The sequence below is a fragment of the Pteropus alecto genome, unplaced genomic scaffold (genome assembly GCF_000325575.1).
Source record: "Pteropus alecto unplaced genomic scaffold, ASM32557v1 scaffold8, whole genome shotgun sequence".
Lineage (NCBI taxonomy): Eukaryota > Metazoa > Chordata > Mammalia > Chiroptera > Pteropodidae > Pteropus > Pteropus alecto.
In genome coordinates this window covers 14,759,688-14,778,586 of record NW_006494609.1, presented here as the reverse complement: position 1 = coordinate 14,778,586, position 18,899 = coordinate 14,759,688, and the positions used below count along the sequence as shown (strand labels likewise).

At 35.2% G+C, this 18,899-nt stretch overlaps 1 protein-coding gene across 1 annotated transcript in view; it reads left to right on the top strand.

The window, feature by feature from the left end:
• The window catches only part of RPS6KA5 (ribosomal protein S6 kinase A5), a 96,781-nt gene that overhangs the window by 44,674 nt on the left and 33,208 nt on the right, over nt 1-18,899 (top strand). The window contains exons 5-6 of the mRNA XM_015599783.2: nt 12,049-12,132; nt 14,516-14,619. Coding sequence (XP_015455269.1) covers nt 12,049-12,132; nt 14,516-14,619 — 188 coding nt within the window. The remainder of the gene's footprint in view (nt 1-12,048; nt 12,133-14,515; nt 14,620-18,899) is intronic.

The window sequence follows — 18,899 nt, the reverse complement described above, 5'->3', positions numbered from 1 at the left end:
CATCAAACAAGTTCTGTTTTGATGAGCTAGCGTTTCTGTTTAGTTTCGCGTCTCAGCCCAACTCTCTTATATCGAACCATCACCTTTCTTGGAATGAGTTTCTTTTTTGTCCATTACTGTTCTACTTCTTTGATTTCTAGTTTAAACTCCAGTTTGAGGTTCTTCCTTGGTTTCTAGTTTATGTAAAGAGATTATATATCTCTATCTCTAACTGACCTCTCTCATTTTCAGCCTCTTCCTCTTGGACCCTTTCTGTCACCATTTAAGCATGCCTAGTCTCCTTATCTTAAAATTTTTTAAATGGAGGGACAAATGGAAGAGAGACTGATAAACAGATGACAAGATGACAAGAAAAGCAATCTTAGAATCCCATATTCCCTTCTAGCTGTTGTCCTGTTCTCTTTCGTCAAAATTTGTTCACATGCTTTACTTACCCACATGTCCCTCACTTCTTAGTCTACTCCAGTTTGGCTTGCCCCCGCAACCGATTGACTGACATAGTTCTTGCCAAGGTCACAACTGACTTTAATTTTAGATGCTTTTTATTTCTCACCTTACTTGACTACCTTCCTACTAGCGTTGAACTAGAAATTACTTCTCAACTTGGCTTCTGTGACACCACACTCCCCTGACTTTCCTTCTTTCTCTCGCTGATTTTTGCAGGCTTTTCCTCCTCTACCTGATAATTCAATCCTAGATTCCTATGTACTGATGATTCTCAAATACATGGCCAGCACACATCTCTCCTGGGTTCCAGGCCCAAACGTGCCGGTGGTGTATTTCCACGTGACTCTCTCATAGGCTCCTCGTGCTCGACATTTCCAGCACTGAATCAATCTTCCCTCACCCAAATTTGCTTCTCTTTCGGTATATCACTTTTATACATTACAAATTCTGCCCTCATTTGCTCTGGGAAATGTATTTCTATTAAATTTTCAGGAATTTGTTTTTTTATGTATGATTGAAGTTTCTCATGGTATAATACTCATGGTATAATACTCATCTTGCTGTTTATTTGTTAATTTAATAATTACTCAAATACTTATTGAGTATCTGCTACTTACTAGACCCTAGAAATATAGTGGCAACAAAGTCCTTGCCCTGGTGAGCCTGTATTCTACAGATGTTCGTCAACTATTCATAGAATTATTTAATGATGAATTATTTATTTCATTATGCATTATGTCTAGATTATAGTTTGCAAAACTGGATTGTATACAAGTTAAAATTGATTTATTTTAAAAACCTTAAAAATCTTTTATATGATAATTAACATTTTACAAATTTGATACTTTTATAGATATGCTCTTTTCTCAGCCATAGAATTTGATAATCTTGCGGTTTTGAGAATAAAATAAGACATTTCTAAATATCTGCAGGCTAGTATATGTCCTTCATAGGATTTTTTTGAGAGTACAGCTTGGCAAACATTTGTTGAGTTCTTACTGTGAGTCAGACAACCTGCTTGGTATTAGATATATGATTCTAACATTAAAGACGTAAGGGCATCTGTTCTTACCTCATTATAAACAAATAATGTCATAGTGATACATTCACAGGTTATTAATGACCCCGTACTTAAATTTGATATATGCTTTGGATGCTTTCATAATATAACATTGAGCATTTGATAATTTTCACAACAGAATATTAAAATGAATCTGTATGTAGATAAATAAAACTAGAAGAAAAATAACATCCCTAACATTTAAAACATAGGTAGCTAAGTTAATTATAACCCACTGCCATGGTGGCTGTGCTTAAAAGGAGGTCTGTGGATTTGTGACTATTTTCTCTTTCCAGAAAATAGAACAATTCAGCCTTTGCACAATTCAGATAATGCTATTCACTAATTAACTTCTTCAACATATAGGAGGCATTTTAGTGTAATGGAAAGAACACATATTGAAGTTGGAAGGTCTGTTTTGGTTCTCCATGGCTGTGTGACATTGGACAAGTCTTATGGTCGTTAACCCCACTCAGTCTTAGTTTCTTCATCAATAAAATAATGTCTGTCATATCTATTTGATAAGCTTGTCATACGGACACAATGAGCTAATGGTCATGAAAGTAAAAGTGTAAGGCACTATATAAGTATCAATATCTACTTGGAAGAGGTAGTATTCATATTACTGTGAGCAAAATTAAAATATACAAATGAGAATCTTAAATTATTCTCCCTTAATTTTCTTACTTGTAGTTTAAGTTTTAAGCTATAGCTTTCTCTAATAAATGCCTCGTTAATAACGTCATTTGCATATAACGTCATTTGCTAATAACGTCAAAATGCCCATGTGAGGTTCAGGGTCCATGAAGAGCTTGTCTGCGTTAGGAATCGTAACCAGCTCTCTAAGGCAGCTTTCTTAGTTATCTGCCTCCCTTCCTGATTTGTAGTGACATACAGTCATGACTCTTCATTTGCATGTGTCCCAAAGAACATATTACGTCTCTGTAAATAAGTCCTATCAATCATTTGCCAAAATCAGTGACTCTAGGATAATTTTAGTTCTTTTTAAGGTAAACATTGAGACAGAAACATTAGGAAAGTGAGAGGCCTAGAAACCAATCAGAATGTTCTTCTGTTGCCCTAGTTTTTCCTCTACTCAAACAGTATTACACAATATTCATATACCGAACAGTAGCTTCCACCATTTTTTTTTCAAGTTTTTTCCACCAGATACCAGAGCAGATCCCCTACCTTTGGGCAGGAGGAGAGAGAGGGAGACAGAGATGGCTTTACCCCAAGGTGTCTGCCTCACAGATCCCTTTATAACTTTTCTTATGGTAGAAATGATTGGCCCTGGGAGGATCTGTTCATAATACTATTTATTTTAAGGTGGGTTTAATGGGTTCAATGGGCAGATTTAATTTAAATTACATCACAGAACAAGAGGGACAACTTTTGAGATCCTTTTTATAGAAACTCCTATTATATATTCTGTTTCTTCAAATAATGTTAAATACATATAATTTTTATTTACTTGAAAACTATAGCAGTCATATTATTCAATGTTAATAATATAGACTATATTAACCTAAATAGATTATTTTTATCTATTTTCTAAGATAATGATTTAAATGATTTAAAACCGTGCTAAGTGAAGGAATTTCAACCCAAAAGGGGAATTCGGCAAAAGCTGTCCTAGAATACAGACACTGCATAAATGTGATTAATAAATGTTTACATTTTCCAAATTTCTTTTTATATTTTTATATTATGAAATATTTTAAATGTAATAATAGAGAAAATTATATAACAATCTGTGCTTCCACTATTCACATATGTAATTAGGAACATTATGTGCCCCCCACACACACTTATTCAGCAAATGTTGATTGAATGAATGTCTACTATGATTTAGGCACTGTTCTGTCTAGGTGTGGGAATCTAGCAATGAACAAAATAAAATAAAAAGTTTCTCCCCTAGACCGGGGAAGAAAACAGTAGCAAGTAAAGAAGTAAAATAATGTAGGGAATTCGTTAGATAGCGGTAAGTTGCAGGAAGTCGAGGACAGTAGGAAAGAGAGATAGAAATACCAGGGTGAGAAAAGGTTGCACTTTTAAGTCAGGTGGTCAGGAAAGACCTCACCGAGGTGACAGTTGAGTAGAAACATAAAGGAAGAGCAAGAGCCATATCTAGGCCGAGGGATCACCCGTGGTAAGGCCTAAGGCGGGAAGGTGCGGGCTGTCCGCGGTATGAGGAGCAGGCCTGTGTCGCGTGGGAGTACAGAGTGACTGCAGGCTGGAGTAGTAAGAAATCAGGACTCCTCGTTGGCTGCTTACTGAGGAGGTGGTCCTGGGAAGTAGGTTTGTACAGATCATACAGGACGCTGAGGACCATTGTAAGGACTGTGGCTCCTCCACGAGAAATGGAGAGCCATTGGAGAGTTTGGGGTAGAAGTGCGGCATGATGTGACTTACTTTAGAAAGGTAATTCTGTTTGCCAAGCATGATAGTCCTGTAGTGAGACAAGTCTAGAATCGTGGAGACCAGTTAGGAAGCTGTCGCATTAATCCCAGCAAGAGATGGTATCCCTTTCCTCTGGTATCCACTAAACTTGTCTGTGTCAGAGTTTTTGTTTGTCTTGTTTGTTGCTTTCAATTTTATATCCCACATATGAGTGAAATGTGGTTCTCAACTTTCTCTGTCTGGCTTATTTCGTTTAGTATGATTATCTCGAGATCCATCGTGCCGTCACAAATGGCAGTATTTCATCTTTTCTTATGGCTGAGTGATGTTTTATTGTATATAGATGCCACATCTTCTTTATCTCATCATCTATCGAAGGACACTTTGGTCGTTTCCATGTCTTGGCCTCTGTGAATAGTGCTGCAGTGAACATTGGGGTGCACATATCTTTTCGGTTAAATGTTTCCAGCTACCCAGCAGCGGGATTGCTGGGTCATATGGTAATTCTAGTCTTAATTTTTTGAGGAACCTCCATACTGTTTTCCATAGTGGCTGTTTTTAATTTCTTATTATCAAATTCAGTCAGATAGACTGCATGTTTCTAGGAATTTATCCATTCTAGGTTATCCAATTTTGGGAGTGTATAATTATTCATAATAGTCTCTTATAATGTCTCCTCTTTCGTTTCTCTTAATTACTTGAGTCGTCTCTCTTTTTTTCTTAATCTAGCTATGATTTGTCAGTTTTGTTGATCTTTTTTAAAAAATCAACTCAGTTTTGTTAATTTTTTCTCTTGTATTTTTATTGTTTCATTTACTTCTGGTCTAACCTTTATTATTTCTTTCCTTTCTCTAACTTTCGATTTTGTTTTTTTAGTTCTAGGTTGTTGATTTCTCTGAATATTTTAAAATGAAACCTCTTCCTATCTCAATGTATTAAGATATTCTCTTTCAGTTTCTTTTTTAAATTAGGACTTTGAAATCTTTAATTTACTGGCAATTAATTTTTGTGTATAAAATGAAGTGGACATCTTATTTCTGTTTATATAGATAACTCAGTTGACTGAACTGTTCATTGAATAGCCAGTTATTCCATTCTCTACTGATTTGAAATGCAGCCTCTCTTATGCCAATTCCTATGCATGCTTGTGAGTCTCCCTTAGTCGAAACCAAAATTCTTAAAAGCATGATTTTACAGTAGGTCTTAAATCTGGAAAGGTGAGGTCTTTCTCCTCCTCACTCTTGTCCTACCTTTCCTTTCTCCTCTCCCCGACCTTCATTCTCCCTCGTCATTATCTTCTCTCTTCTTGGTCCTTTGCTTCCCCACATGACTTTTATACTCGAATTTATAATTTGATGAGAACTGTAATCTTTGGGTACTGAATCTTGTAACCAATGAATTTCTATTTATTTTGTTGTTTTTTTATGTCCTGAATAATATTTTATAATTTTCTTTGTAATGCTTTATACATCTATTATGTTTATTTCTATTAGCTTTATAATTTTTGTTCCTCTTTGCAAAAATTATAATATCTGTTTTTCTTAGAAAGCATAGCAATGTTGTTTTATCTTATACATAACAATGTTGCTGAATTCATTAGTTACACTAATTTACGAATTCACTTGGATTGTATATATAAATGACTATTGTTAAAGAAAAAAATTAGAACCACTATTTGTAAATAATGATGGCTTTATATGAAATGAATTTGGAGTAGGTTGTATAAGATAGAGATCCTGTCTCTCTGAAGGATTCCTCTGAATGCTGTCAGGGTATATGTATTTTTCCCTCTAAGGTGATGTGATTGGCTTTTTAAATACTGATTTAATATTTTAAAAATATTTATAGTTATATTTAGGTTATTTTCTTCTTGAGTCAATTTTAGTAAGTTATATGTTTACAGAAAATGTTATTTTTTTAATTTTGAGGGCATCATATTGTTCATAGAATTTTTAATCTATTCTGTCAAAAATTATTTTTAAATTACTAAATATTGATTTGTAACTTTCCTTTTTTTCTTGATCAGTTTGCTGGAGATTTGTTCATTTTATTAGTCTCTTCCAAGAAACAGCTTTTGTCAAGTCTCTAGTTTTTTCTATATCTTTAATGATGTTCCTTTATAACTTCATTTCTCTTACTTTCTGTGAGTTTCTTTCATATTCTTTTTCTAACCATATGTGTTGGATACCCAGCTCACTAATATTTGGTCTTCTTTTTTAACAAAACTTAATTTCTAAGAACAACTTTAGATATATCTCTCAAGTTCTGATATATAGCATTTTTACTGTTATTCTAATACTCTAATATTCATTGTAGTTTGGCAGGGGCATGAATTACTTAGAAATGGGTTTTTAAGTTTTCAAATACATAGGATTTGGGGGTTATCTTTTTGTAAATGAGCTCTAATTTTGCTTTCTCTTTGGAGAAAAAAATATATATGGTTTTATTTCTGTGGTATTTGAGATTTGCTTTGTGACCTATTACATGGTTAATTTCTGTGAATGTGTCATGTGTACCTGAAAAGACTGTGTATTCTCTGTTGTTAGACATAAAGTTTTGTATATTTTTATGAACATTGGGCAAATCTTCCATAGCTTCACTAATTATTTTCCTGCTTGATCAGTTGTAGAACAGATATGTTAAAATGCCCACGATGATTATGGATTTGTCCATTTCTTCTTGAAGATCTCTCCATTTTTGCTTATATAGTTTAAGGCTCTTCAAAAAATTTTGAGGATATTTAGGCTTGGAATGGTGTTACTCCCCTAGAGAAGTGTTCCTTTTATTATTATGTAATGACTTTACCTGATTTCAGTAATCCCTTTTACCTTAAAGCTTATTTTACTGCTATTAATAAGATACTCCAGCTTTCCTTTGGTTGGTGCTGGTCTGATATATCTTTTTCCATCTCTTTTCTTTCAACATTTCTTTGTCATTATATTTTAGGTGTACCTTTTATAAATAACATATAGCTGGATTTTTTTTTTTTTTTGATCCAGAGAATTTCTGTCTTTTAACTGGTGAGTTAAATCTGTATATTATGATTGCTGATATATTATTATTTATTTTTGTTACCTTACTGTGCGTTTCTCTTTATCATAATTTCTCTCTGCTTTTTTCCCTCCTTTCCTGTCTTCTGTTTAAATGATTAAGGTTTATTTGTTTCATTTCCCATCAGTAGTCTAGAAGTTATATATATATATATTCTATTTCTGCTTTTAGTGATTATTACCCTGAAATTTTAAATTTATGTGCTGACTTATGTCTGTAATTGTCATGACCACTACAAGAACATGAGAATGTTTTAACTTCAATTATCCATTTTATTTTATATATTGTTATTTATTTTAGTCCAACCTTGTTATATTTCTTCAAATTAATCATTATGATTTATTATTTTTCTTTTATAAGTTCGGTACTTGTGTAGATTTTCTCACATTTACCTGTTTTATTCACTCACTATTCTTGCATCTTACTCTTATGAGTTCAGTTTATTTCTGAAGTGCATCCTTTTTAGCAAGGATCAGTGAATAGTAAACTGTCTTTGTGTTAATATGGCTTTATTTTGCTCTGCATATTCAGAGATTATTTAGCTGGGTACAGCTAGATCTAGGAATGAACTAGTTTTTTTATATCTTTTTATTGTAAAATAAACATACGAAAACAAAGCAAAGGTGTGGCTAAGTAAATTATTATAAAGCAGACGCTCTTATAACCACCGCTTAAGAACTAGCAATTCTCCACCTATGAATATATTTTCATTTAATTTGCTTGGGACTCCTGAAACATTCAAGATAACTTTTTAAAATATATTTTTTATTTTATGAATTCCCTCTTTAGTTGTGTCTACTCTGTTTAATCTGCCTATTTTTTAATTACTATATTTTTTTCATTTATATAGTTCTATTTGATTCTTTTTCATGTCTTTCTAATCTTTCCTATGCTGCTATATTGTTTTATCAATATTTTCCGTCCTTTATATCTTCCACCTTTTAAAACATAGTCTTTTACTGATTATTCCTCTACTGTCTCAAGTAATCCTTTTTGTTGCATTTATGGAGTCTAGTTTACTTATTTAGTGATTTTGTGTCTTTGGGGCTTTATCTGTGTGATTCCTGGGCCGGCTAAGTTGTGGGTATTTCTCTGCTTCTGTTACCATATTGGACCAGATTGTCTCACTTTCCCATACCATGGGTAGGGGAAATAAATTCAGGCCCCAAATCTACAAAAGGCACAAGCTGAGGGCTTTGATTTCACAAGGGGAACATTTGTTTGTTTATTAAGCTAGAGTCCAGACAGTAACAAACCTGTGCCAGTGAGTGAATTTTATTTTTCTAGACTTTGCATTGAGTGAGGGTTCAGCTTTCTTAGGTGCCAAGTTTTTCTCACACCAGAGAGGTAATTCCAGCCAATCCCATGTGAGCTGAGGGCCTCATCTTTCTTCCTTATAAGAGAATCAAAACTGAAGCTTCTGGATTGTTGAGACCTGTAACAATTTACCTTCTTGCCCTTTGTGCAGCCATAGCATACGTAATGCACCCGCCTCACTGGTTGTTGGCATCCTCTTCGTGCCTGGCGTCTAGGAACCTCCCTTACTTGCGAGCAATCTTAGAAGATCAGCAATGAATTCCTTCTTTTTTAAAATTGAACGTTTCTAGATATTTGTTGTGGGAGATTTGTCAAAAGTAGGATGGGAAAAAATACAGGATGTGGGAAAAAACTTTTCGTTGGTAATTTTACATTTAACTCAAATTTAGCATAAGCAGAGAAGAATAGGATAAAACATCAGCAAATAAAAACTGAGTTAGTTAATCTGGTGTTTATGGAGAAATACCTGAGAGTTTGGCAGTTGAGTTCCTACTTGGATTCTTCCGTAAAAGGAGACCAGTTTTTTTTATCCAATGACTCTTCTCTTTAAGAAAATAAAGCTTCTTTAATCAGGTGATCAGGTAAGCAGGAGAATGTACCGTGTTATCTGTCAGGGCGGTGCACACACATCATTGCTTTTACTATTTTCACATTCAAGGAAATTCTCATGCAGTCTTTTAATTCTGTGGTAGCTTTAATAAGTATCAATGTTTATAAAATAGTATGGACTTAAATATTAACGCTTTTCCCATCCCGTTCGCCTTGAGAATACTAGGTAGTGGTGCTTGCAGCTGCAGCGTTTATCCCAAGAAAACTCGCAGATTACAGTCCTAACCTCACCCCTGAAGTTCGCCACAAAATATCTCGCTTTTATTATTATTTTTGCATCGCTCTAGTATATCGACAGTCTTCGGAATCAAATGACATCATTCTATTTATAGTATTCTGTTTTTAGTATAGTAGTGGTAGTTCCATTTACAAAATATAGTAATTCTCGATCACAGAGAACGTCAAATCCTAGAAAATGTAGCATTCCTACACCTGATGTTAAACGAATCCTGGCAGCAAGCTGCACTCTTATTTTCTAAATGGGAAAAAAGTTAAATAGGTTCATTGTCTCTCTGAGAAAAATATTACTATAAAGATATTATGAACTAATTATAATAAACAGTAGTTACAATAGACTTTAGCTATGTTTTCCTAGCCTTTTTATACCATAGTTCATAAAATTTGACCTTGCAGTCTTTCCTGCTGCCCACCAGACACCTTCCCCTGTCGTACCTCGTCATTTTGTTGTCTTGGTAGAGTTATTTGAAAGGCACCAAAAGTTAGAACCAGAGGGAGTAACACTTCCATTGGGACAGAGGAAGAGGAAGCAGTTAAGAATTGCGAAGGGCTAAAATGGCAATGTTTTAAAAAACCAAAGGTACTTGAGAAACGCTTTTCTTTGTTTGCTGTTACTCCTCAGTGACTGAAACTACTTACTCTTCTCCCCCCAAAACCCCCCGTCCCCACCCCACCCCAAAAAAACCAGCAAAGCTAAAGCGAGTTAAGAGAGAGCTCGAAGGTAGAGGAAATGTCTTCGAGCGCTTGGTGCGGTTCTCAGCTTCCTCTGTCCCACGGTGAAGGACTGAGCTGCATAGTTGTCTCTGTCAGTAAGAAGTGGGAAGTGGTCGTGACCGTCAGACCTCTCTGGCACTAATCAATAATATCTGTGTATTCCATACCCTTTTTACACTGAACTTATGAGTAGTGTTTTGAAAAAGAAAGTGTAGATGTCCATGACCTTAAATATGTCAAGTTTAATCGTTGTCTCATACTTAGAAATAAGCGTATTTTCAAAATGGTTTGTGACATGGAGTTGCCTAGAGATGAAAACGAAAATGTATGCTTGCTTAAAAAGACTAGTTTTCTAAATAAAAATTTAGAAAGCAAGTCAAAACCCATTATCTTTTTCTCATAAATCAGTGTGGAAAAAAATTTTTTTCAGTGTACCTGAACTTGATTTAGCATATAATGTTTTAAAGGTATCTTTTAAGACGAGATCAAATGATAAATACTATGACTTAGTAGTTTTTATGTGTTTCTTTATATCGGCTATGCAGTGATTTTTGCTAGTTTATTGCATTATAAATAGCATATTAACTAAAAGCACTATTTAGTTTTATGACGTTTGGGTTTCTTAAAAAAGTATTTTGTATTATTTCTTTAATAATTCAGTGAATAGATGAATGCTTCCTAACATACACATTGTTTCCTAAGTATATCTAACAAAATGTTAAAAATTATTCATTACTTCTTATACACAAATTTATATGGAATAAATTTTATTTAGCTTCAATTTTTCCAGTAGTTTGATATAAAATTAGCATTTGGTACTGAAATGATTAGAGAGAACACGATGTTTGATATATGATTTATATTAGCTATTCAGTAACATTCTGGTAGCTAACAAAAAATTTTTCTGCAGATCTACATGTAATTAAATTATTTCTTTTAGTTTCTAGGGGTACAGTAATCTTTCAGTATGTGTAGCACACAAAAAATAAATGAATCATAGACCATAGTTTATTTTTGTTTATATATGTGTATTACAATTAAGTAGTTTTAATACATTTATTACCACAATTTTAAATAAATTTGTTACATCTGTTGTCTCTGGGCTTAACTTTCAGCCAACAGATTAGGAGACTTCTGCCACTTCTGTAACATGCTAGAGTCTTTATGTTTAAAATATAAATAAAAGGAATAAGAAGATTCCTTTTATTTTATTTTTATTTTATCTTATTGATAAATAAGAGGAATGCTTATTTTTCCTGAAACTTTGCTAGTGGATGAAGAATAAAGTGTAAATTGAAAAGCTTCCTCTAAAATAATTTCATAAAATATTTTAATGGCACCAAAGTTTTTTTGAAAATTTTCAAATCTAGTCATACGAATGTATATTATCAAAGAAGAATTCTTTATCCCTATTTAATATATCACAATTTAGATATTCACTCTGCTTTGTTACATTGATATGAGTCATATGACATGGTCATTTAAAAATTACTTTAGTTTTTTAAATTAATTTTCAGGCTGATATATTAAATTAGCCCTTTTTAAAATTCTACAAAAGAAAAATAACTATCTTCAAGAGACAGTCTTTTTTTTTTTTTTTTTTTTAAGATAGTTTTGCTCATCATCACTAAACATGCCATTAACAGTGCCAAACCTAGACAAGAGAGTAAGGTAGGAAAAAATATTTTTTATGTTCGTGTTCCCTATTTCCTTTTTAGCTTTTAGTCTTCCTTCCTCCTCCAAATTTCTTAGTGTTTTCCCAATCTTTCCTATCTGGAAATAAAGTCGTCCATACTAAAGTGTTAGATAGTCCATGTTACCCAGCTAGGATTATTTGCATTTTTACAAAAAAGAATGGTTAAAGAAACCAATAATTGAAATACACATACATACATACATACATACATACATACATACATACATACATACAGGAAGAGTGAACGTGTGAATTCGTGAGTGGATGGATGGATGCATGGATGAATGAATGAAGGTGGGGATTCAGGCATGGGAAGTGTTTCTGACAGGACATTTACCCAGGACTTATATAAGTGATGGTCTGTCCTGATGAGAAGAGGATCTGTCAGGTAGGTTCCACCACGACTCTGCTTTGCTGTATGAAATCACCTCAACCACTGACATGCAGTACGAACTTTCTTTTTTTGTCACCTGTCATTCCAGCTTGGAATCAAATCTTTTTTTGTTTGTTTAAGGCTGAAAGAGCATATTCCTTTTGCGGAACTATTGAATACATGGCACCAGATATTGTCAGAGGGGGAGATTCGGGACATGACAAGGTATGTTCTGTTTTTGACTCTTCGTACATCTCTGTAAAATGTATAATAAGAATCCTAGTTAATAACTTGGTGCAGTCTCTTCCACAGAGTCCTCTTTCTGGTGTATTACCTTCATTTTTTTCTCTCCTTTGCTTTGTGTTATAGTGTCTAGTGTTTCGGAGGAAAAAGATAATAGAAAGATTAGGACAGTCTAGATTTCCCCTTTTTTCAGGTTTTATTGATGAGGATAATTTTTTTGTTTGAGTAATATTTTGTTAAAAGAAACCTCAAAATTGACTAATTCTTCAAATAACAATTTTTGTTATTTCTGTTAAAAGAGTCTATATCTTGAGCAAAGCACCAGTTGTAACTCTGTTTAAAACAAAAATCATTCTCTTTCTGTTGCGTAGGACCTGCTCTTTTAGGACCTGACTGAGCCACAGTACAATACAGAGGTGTCACTGAATACATAAACTGTACATCGTTCCCATCTGAGTCATGCTGAATGATTTTGGACAGTGCTTATTGGCATTATTGGTTTTTGTTAGGAAAAAAACACAGAAACATATAGTTGACTGTTTCAACTTTACTTGAAATTTGCTTTCTAAGAGATCATAGAAAAGGAATCTTTTATATTTTCTTATTCCCAATTTCTGCTTTTAACTTTGTAGAGATACTGGAGACTTTGCTGATTATTTCTTTAACAGAAATAACCATCGTAACAATCTTTGGAGAAAGAAAAAAATCCGTTTTTAAAGCATTTAAAGTTAGTCTTAAGTTTGTTTCCCTAAGCCCTCTAAAGAGCTCAATTTTTTTCCTCCTCATTTTCCCTTGTATGTGTAAAACGAAGACTATAGAAATGGCTTTCTAAGTAGTTATGTTATAAAATCTAGGTCACATATTTTTTCTTCCTTTATTAAAGGATACATATTTGTTCAGTTCTTTGTTAACACTTTTGCTTTATTAATAACTTTCTCCAAATAAGGAATGCTGACTCTTTTTTGCTCCTCATCTTCCTCCCTCATCCCCTTTGAAAAGTCTACATATACAGTCCAAATATCTTAAGTGTGGAGAATGTTTGCTAATGACTAGTCATAAGTTTAAAGCCCGTTCTTCAAGTTTTCATGACTAGGAATCTGTTTGTAGAGCTGTTAGCAATTTAAGAGCATGGTTTCAAATCCAAAAGCAAAACATTTGAAGGGTCTTGACTCAGATGGCAGTAAAACTGCTTGCATAAATAATTGGTTTAGTCAGCTTCAGGGTATTCTTTGAAACTGTTGGGTAATTGGTAGGAATTTATAACCTAAAATTTGAATTATCTTCTAAGACCTAATGAAACCGATTTTTAGGAAAGAAAGCCTTATATTACTCCTAGAATTTCTGTATTTCTGAGGTCTAGAATACAGCTAGTCAGTAGGAGTTCACAGGCCACTTTGACGACTTTGAGTTAATTAAAGGAGATAATGTATGCCAAGTGCTGGTCACTGTGCCTGGCTCCCACTCTTTGGTGTGTGTTGATTTCAATCTGCCTGATCCTGTTTTGTATGTCATTATTATGTGTTTTCTTTAAAAGAGCTCTTGGCTCATAAATTTTGCATCATTTCTCTAAAACCTTGGCCCCGAAATGGGGAAGCAGAGAGTTTAAAATTTTAGCATCCAGTTAATATCTCGTTAGTGCAAGCTTGTATATTCAGCTGTTATTGGAATTTTGACTTACCTAGTTATAAAAGAACTTACTTTCAGTATATCAAGATTCTTTAAATTATATGTAATTTGCTATGTCCTCAGTTCAGGTAACTGATTTATAAATTAGTTTCCAATTTAGATCACATTTTATTTTATATTATTTTAAATCTCATCAAGCTTCCCACAAATGAAGACTCTTGGATTGATAGGTACTATAAGAGGAATTGGTTTAGATGGTTATGAAAAAATAACATCTTTAGAGGAGATCTTTTTTCATTTTTGTTCTTTGACTTTAAGGAATTTTGTAATATTCATTGGACCTAACTAATTAATAAAAATGTTAATTGATACTTTTTTCCTCTATCATAAGTCCGAAGATATCACTTACTTAAAATTTTGAAAATATATTTTAAATTAAAAAAAAATTTTTAATTAACCAAAGTAAAGCCATTACTAATTTAGGAAATAATTAAAAAATTTTTAGCCCATTGGCTAAATGTTTAAAATTGAGACTTAAATTATGTTCTGAGGATACCCTGGATATTTGTTCTCTAAATGTCTTTTTTTGCATGTACTAATTTAATACTCCTTGCACAGAAAACTATGTACAAAATCCTTTTGTTAAAATATTTTCTAAATACATAGGTTTAAATAGTGCATTTTTCTTACGAAATGCATATTAGTTAATAGTCTATCAAATGAAATTGTTGTTTTGTAGGCAGTTGACTGGTGGAGTTTAGGTGTTCTAATGTACGAATTGCTAACTGGAGCATCTCCTTTCACTGTCGATGGAGAAAAGAATTCCCAAGCTGAGATATCTAGGTAAGACTGGATGAAATAAAATGAATGTATTGTTACTTCAAGGGAACTGATCAAATTTCTGCCATCAGGCTGACGGAAAAAAAAAATTTTAATGGGGATAGACAAAATTATGTTCAAGTGGTTAATTTCCCGTTATGTTCAGGTAAGATGTAGGTATATAAACTTTATATTTCTTTATCATTTATGTGCCCAATTATATCTTGTTTCATAGGGTTAGTGTCATAATTTTTATGTGTTCTAAAGCACTTAGTCTGTTGTCTTAACCTAGTAAGTACATTGTATATTGAAAAGTTTATTCAGTGGACACTTACTTCCCACAGTTCCTTTGTGACTTTAACATAAACAGTAGTGATGTTTTTCATCTCATGGATATAGGCTCAATAGAAACAATACCATAAAATCACTCTCTTATAGGTTATCATAGCATTATTCTCTTCCTTGCCTTTATAGCAGCTATCACAATTGCAGTGCTACATTTTTGTTTATAATTATTTGATTGACGTCTGTCTGTCCCACTAGATTGTAAGCTCTGTGAGAGCAAGGGGTATGTCTGGCTTTCATTCTCAGCGTCGTATGCCCAGGTGCCGGCACGGTGCTTTACTACGCAGAGTTCAATAAATATTTTTGGAATGCAATGAGTTAGTAAACGAACAGCGATAAGACATTATACTAATTACTAGTTATGTTTTTGTCCCGTTTTCACTTGAATTTTATAACTTTGAGAACAGATTTGACATTAAAAATTAAAATTGAGACTTCCACTACTTACCAAGATGGAATAACAAGAATCGGATTTACTTTCCGACCTGAAACAATTTTTAAAATGGGCAAAATATATGAAACAACAGTATTGAAGACACTGAACACCTAGCAGTGAAGGACAGTGAACGCTGAGATGGAAAATGCACGAGGCGAGCCCCGCGATTGCCCGGCTTACTGCCGTGAGAGCGTGTCCAGGCCACAGCTCAGGCCCAGCTGAGACGGAACCGAGAGTCCAGGAAGAGTTTGAGGGCAGAGTGATGGAGACGAGAATGAGAGAAAGAGAGGAGAAGGCCAGAGATCCGCAGGGGGCGCCCCTCGGGCATTCAGTTAAACATTCATAGGCGCACAGGTGAGGGAACTGCTCAGTAGAGTTAAGATGTTATTTCTCTGCAAATCGTTCTGTAGTTAAACACAGGCCTAATCCCAGCAGCCCTTTTTTTTTTTCCTCCTTCCTAGAAATTGACAACCTGGGTCTAAAATTCATACAGAAACGTAGAGGACCTAGAATAGCCAAATTACCTTTGAAAAAAGTAGGCCAAAGTTGATTTCAGGGCTTACAAAGTATGATAATTAAGACACTGTGATGGTGTTCCTATCAAGACAGACCAATCGTCAATGAAATAGAAACCACACAGATATAGGCAACTAATTTTTTTTTTTTTAATGAAATTGCAAAGTTAATTTGGTGAGAAAAGATAGTCTTTTCAACAAATGATGCTGGAACCTTTGGCTATCATATAGGGGGAAATAATGATATCTATATCATTATATCATTCTATATATATTTTGCAACATATAGAAAAATTAACTAAAAAATAGATCATAGGCCTGAATGTAAAACCTAAAACTTGAAAATTTCTGGAAGAAAACAAAATCTTTGTGACCTTGACTTAGGTAAAGATTTCTTAGATACAACACAAAAAGGGCAATCTATAAAAGCAAGCATCGATAAATTGTACTTCATCAAAATTTCACTCCTCGAAAGAAATTGTCAAGAAAATGGAAAGACAAGACACAGGCTGAGATAAAATTATAAATCATACCTGATAAAGAACTGGTATCTGGAATTTATAAAGAACTCTCAAAACTCAAGGGATAAAAAAACCTCTATTTTTAAAAATGGGCAAAAAATTTGATCACCAGAGAAGATCTATGGGTGGCAAACAGTCACAAGAAAAGATAACCAACATCATTAAGTCTTTAGGGAAATGCAAATTAAACCACAATAAGATACCACTATATACTCACTGGAATAGCTAAAAGTAGAGAGATTGACATCGGGTTCTCCAGAGAAGCAGAACTAATATATGTATATATATACACACATACATGGAATCGGCTCACAGGATGATGGAGGCTGAGAAATCCCACCATCTGCCATCTGCAAGCTGGAGACCCAGGGAAGCCAGTGGATCCAAAGGCCTGAGAGCGAGAGGAGCCACTGGTGTAAATCTCAGTCCTGGGACAGAAGATGCTTCCGAGTTAAACAGGAAGAGACTGAATCCTCCCTTCCTCTGTTCTTTTATTTTCTGTTCAAGCCCTAAAGGGATTGGATGGTGCCCGCCCACATTGGGGAGGAGATTCAAATGCTAATCTCGTGAGAAAACACTCTCATAGACATGCCCAGAAATGCTGTTTAATTTTGGCAATCTGTGGCCCAGGCATGTGACACTTAAAAGTTAATCATCACAACTTTATCCTTTGTCAACTTCACAGCTCTACGCATCTCCTTAAACTATACTTAATCTCCAAATAAAGATAACAAGCTCATAATTCCACCTGGCGGAGAACATGGTAAAACCAGTAAATTCCAGAAGCACGGTCCCATTCCTCCACGTCACTTGCTGTGAACTGAGGTCTTTGATCAGAAGCAATGATGTATGGAATACCAAGATGGTGGATAAGGCATTCTGTAAATCCACAGATGGTAATTTTGGCAGAAGCATTGCATGCGGGGAAAGCAAATCCAGTATAAATCCACAGTAAGCATCTGTTGTAGTTAGAATGAAACACTGCTCTTTCCAATGTACTCCGTCTACCACCAGGTAGCTGGCTGATCACCCTGGAGATGGGCGCCATATGGGTTGCTCGGTGTTGGTCTTTGTTGCTGGGAGATTGAGCACTCAGCAGTGGCTAGAGCCAGGTCAGCCTTGATGAGTTAGAAGTCCATGTGTAACCTCCCCTCCCATCACCATGAGCCCACTAGGTGGTGACGGGGTTGACTAGAGAAAGAAGCCGACTGGTGTCCACAGAACGGCTCATTCTGTCCACTTGGTTATTAAAGTCCTCTTCTGCTGAGCTTACCCTTTGACGAACATTCACATGGGGCACGAGTATCTTCACATCATTTTTCTGCCTATTCAGAGAGGTCCATCCACATACCTCTCCCTCAGATATCTTTGTCAATCAGACCTCCTTGTCACCAGTTGTTTCAATCATATTCCTTCCTAGTCTGTCAAACATTGGCCACTGCCCATTAATTGGTATAAAATCACACATCTGGCCACATAAACAGCCAGGTGCACTGCTCAAAGTTCTGCCCACTGGAAAGATTGCCCTTCACTACTGTTTTTCAAAGATGTCCCAGAAAGGAGCTATAGTGCTATAGCTAGCTGTCCACTGCCAGGTGGTACCCGCATTATCATACAGCACCATCTGTAAACCCGTCCTGAACCTTCTCATCTGTCAGCTGTCATAGGGAACTGCCCCTGAGGTCAGAGATGCAGGCTGGGGGAGAGAGGGCAGTGTAGCAGGAGTGGAGACCATGGACATTCGGGCTACTTTTTCATGTAATTGATTTGTGCCTTCAGGGCCTGCTGAGGCCCAATCATGCATACCACTTCCCTTTGATGATGGGATGTTGCTGTGCACCCCCAACTTTATGGTTTCCTGCAACAGATAACACCCAATTTATGATGGGCGTTTCAGACTGTATATAACTTGGGGGCCCATAGTTAAGTGGTCACTAGCTGTTTCTCAAAAGGAGTGTCATTATCTGCGGAAGATGACAGGGTTTTGCTCCGAAATTCTAGGGACCTGTGCTGCAGTTCACTTATCAGGGCCTGCCAAAGGCTCTAAACAGCATCCCTATCTGCTCCTGTCACCTCAGGCACCATTGAATCTGCTGGATCATATGGCCCAAGTGGCAGAGCAGCTTGAACAGCAGCCTGAACCTGATGCAGATCCTCCTCTTGTTCTGGGCCCCACTTACCAGCACCTTTTGGGTCACTTGGTAAATGGGCTGGAGTAACGCACCCAAATGAGAAATATGTTGCCTCCAAAATCCAAAGAGGCCCACTGGGCATTGTGCCTATTTTTTGGTTGTAGGAAGGGTCAGATGCAACAATTTACCCTTCACCTTAGAAGAGATATCTTGACATTGTCCCACATCAGTGGACCCCTAGAAATCACTAAGAAAGAAGGCCCCTAAGTTTTAGTCAGATTTATTTTCCACCCTTGGACACACAGATGTCTTACCAATAAGTCTAGAGTATTTGCTCACTAGGTCCAATCAGCAT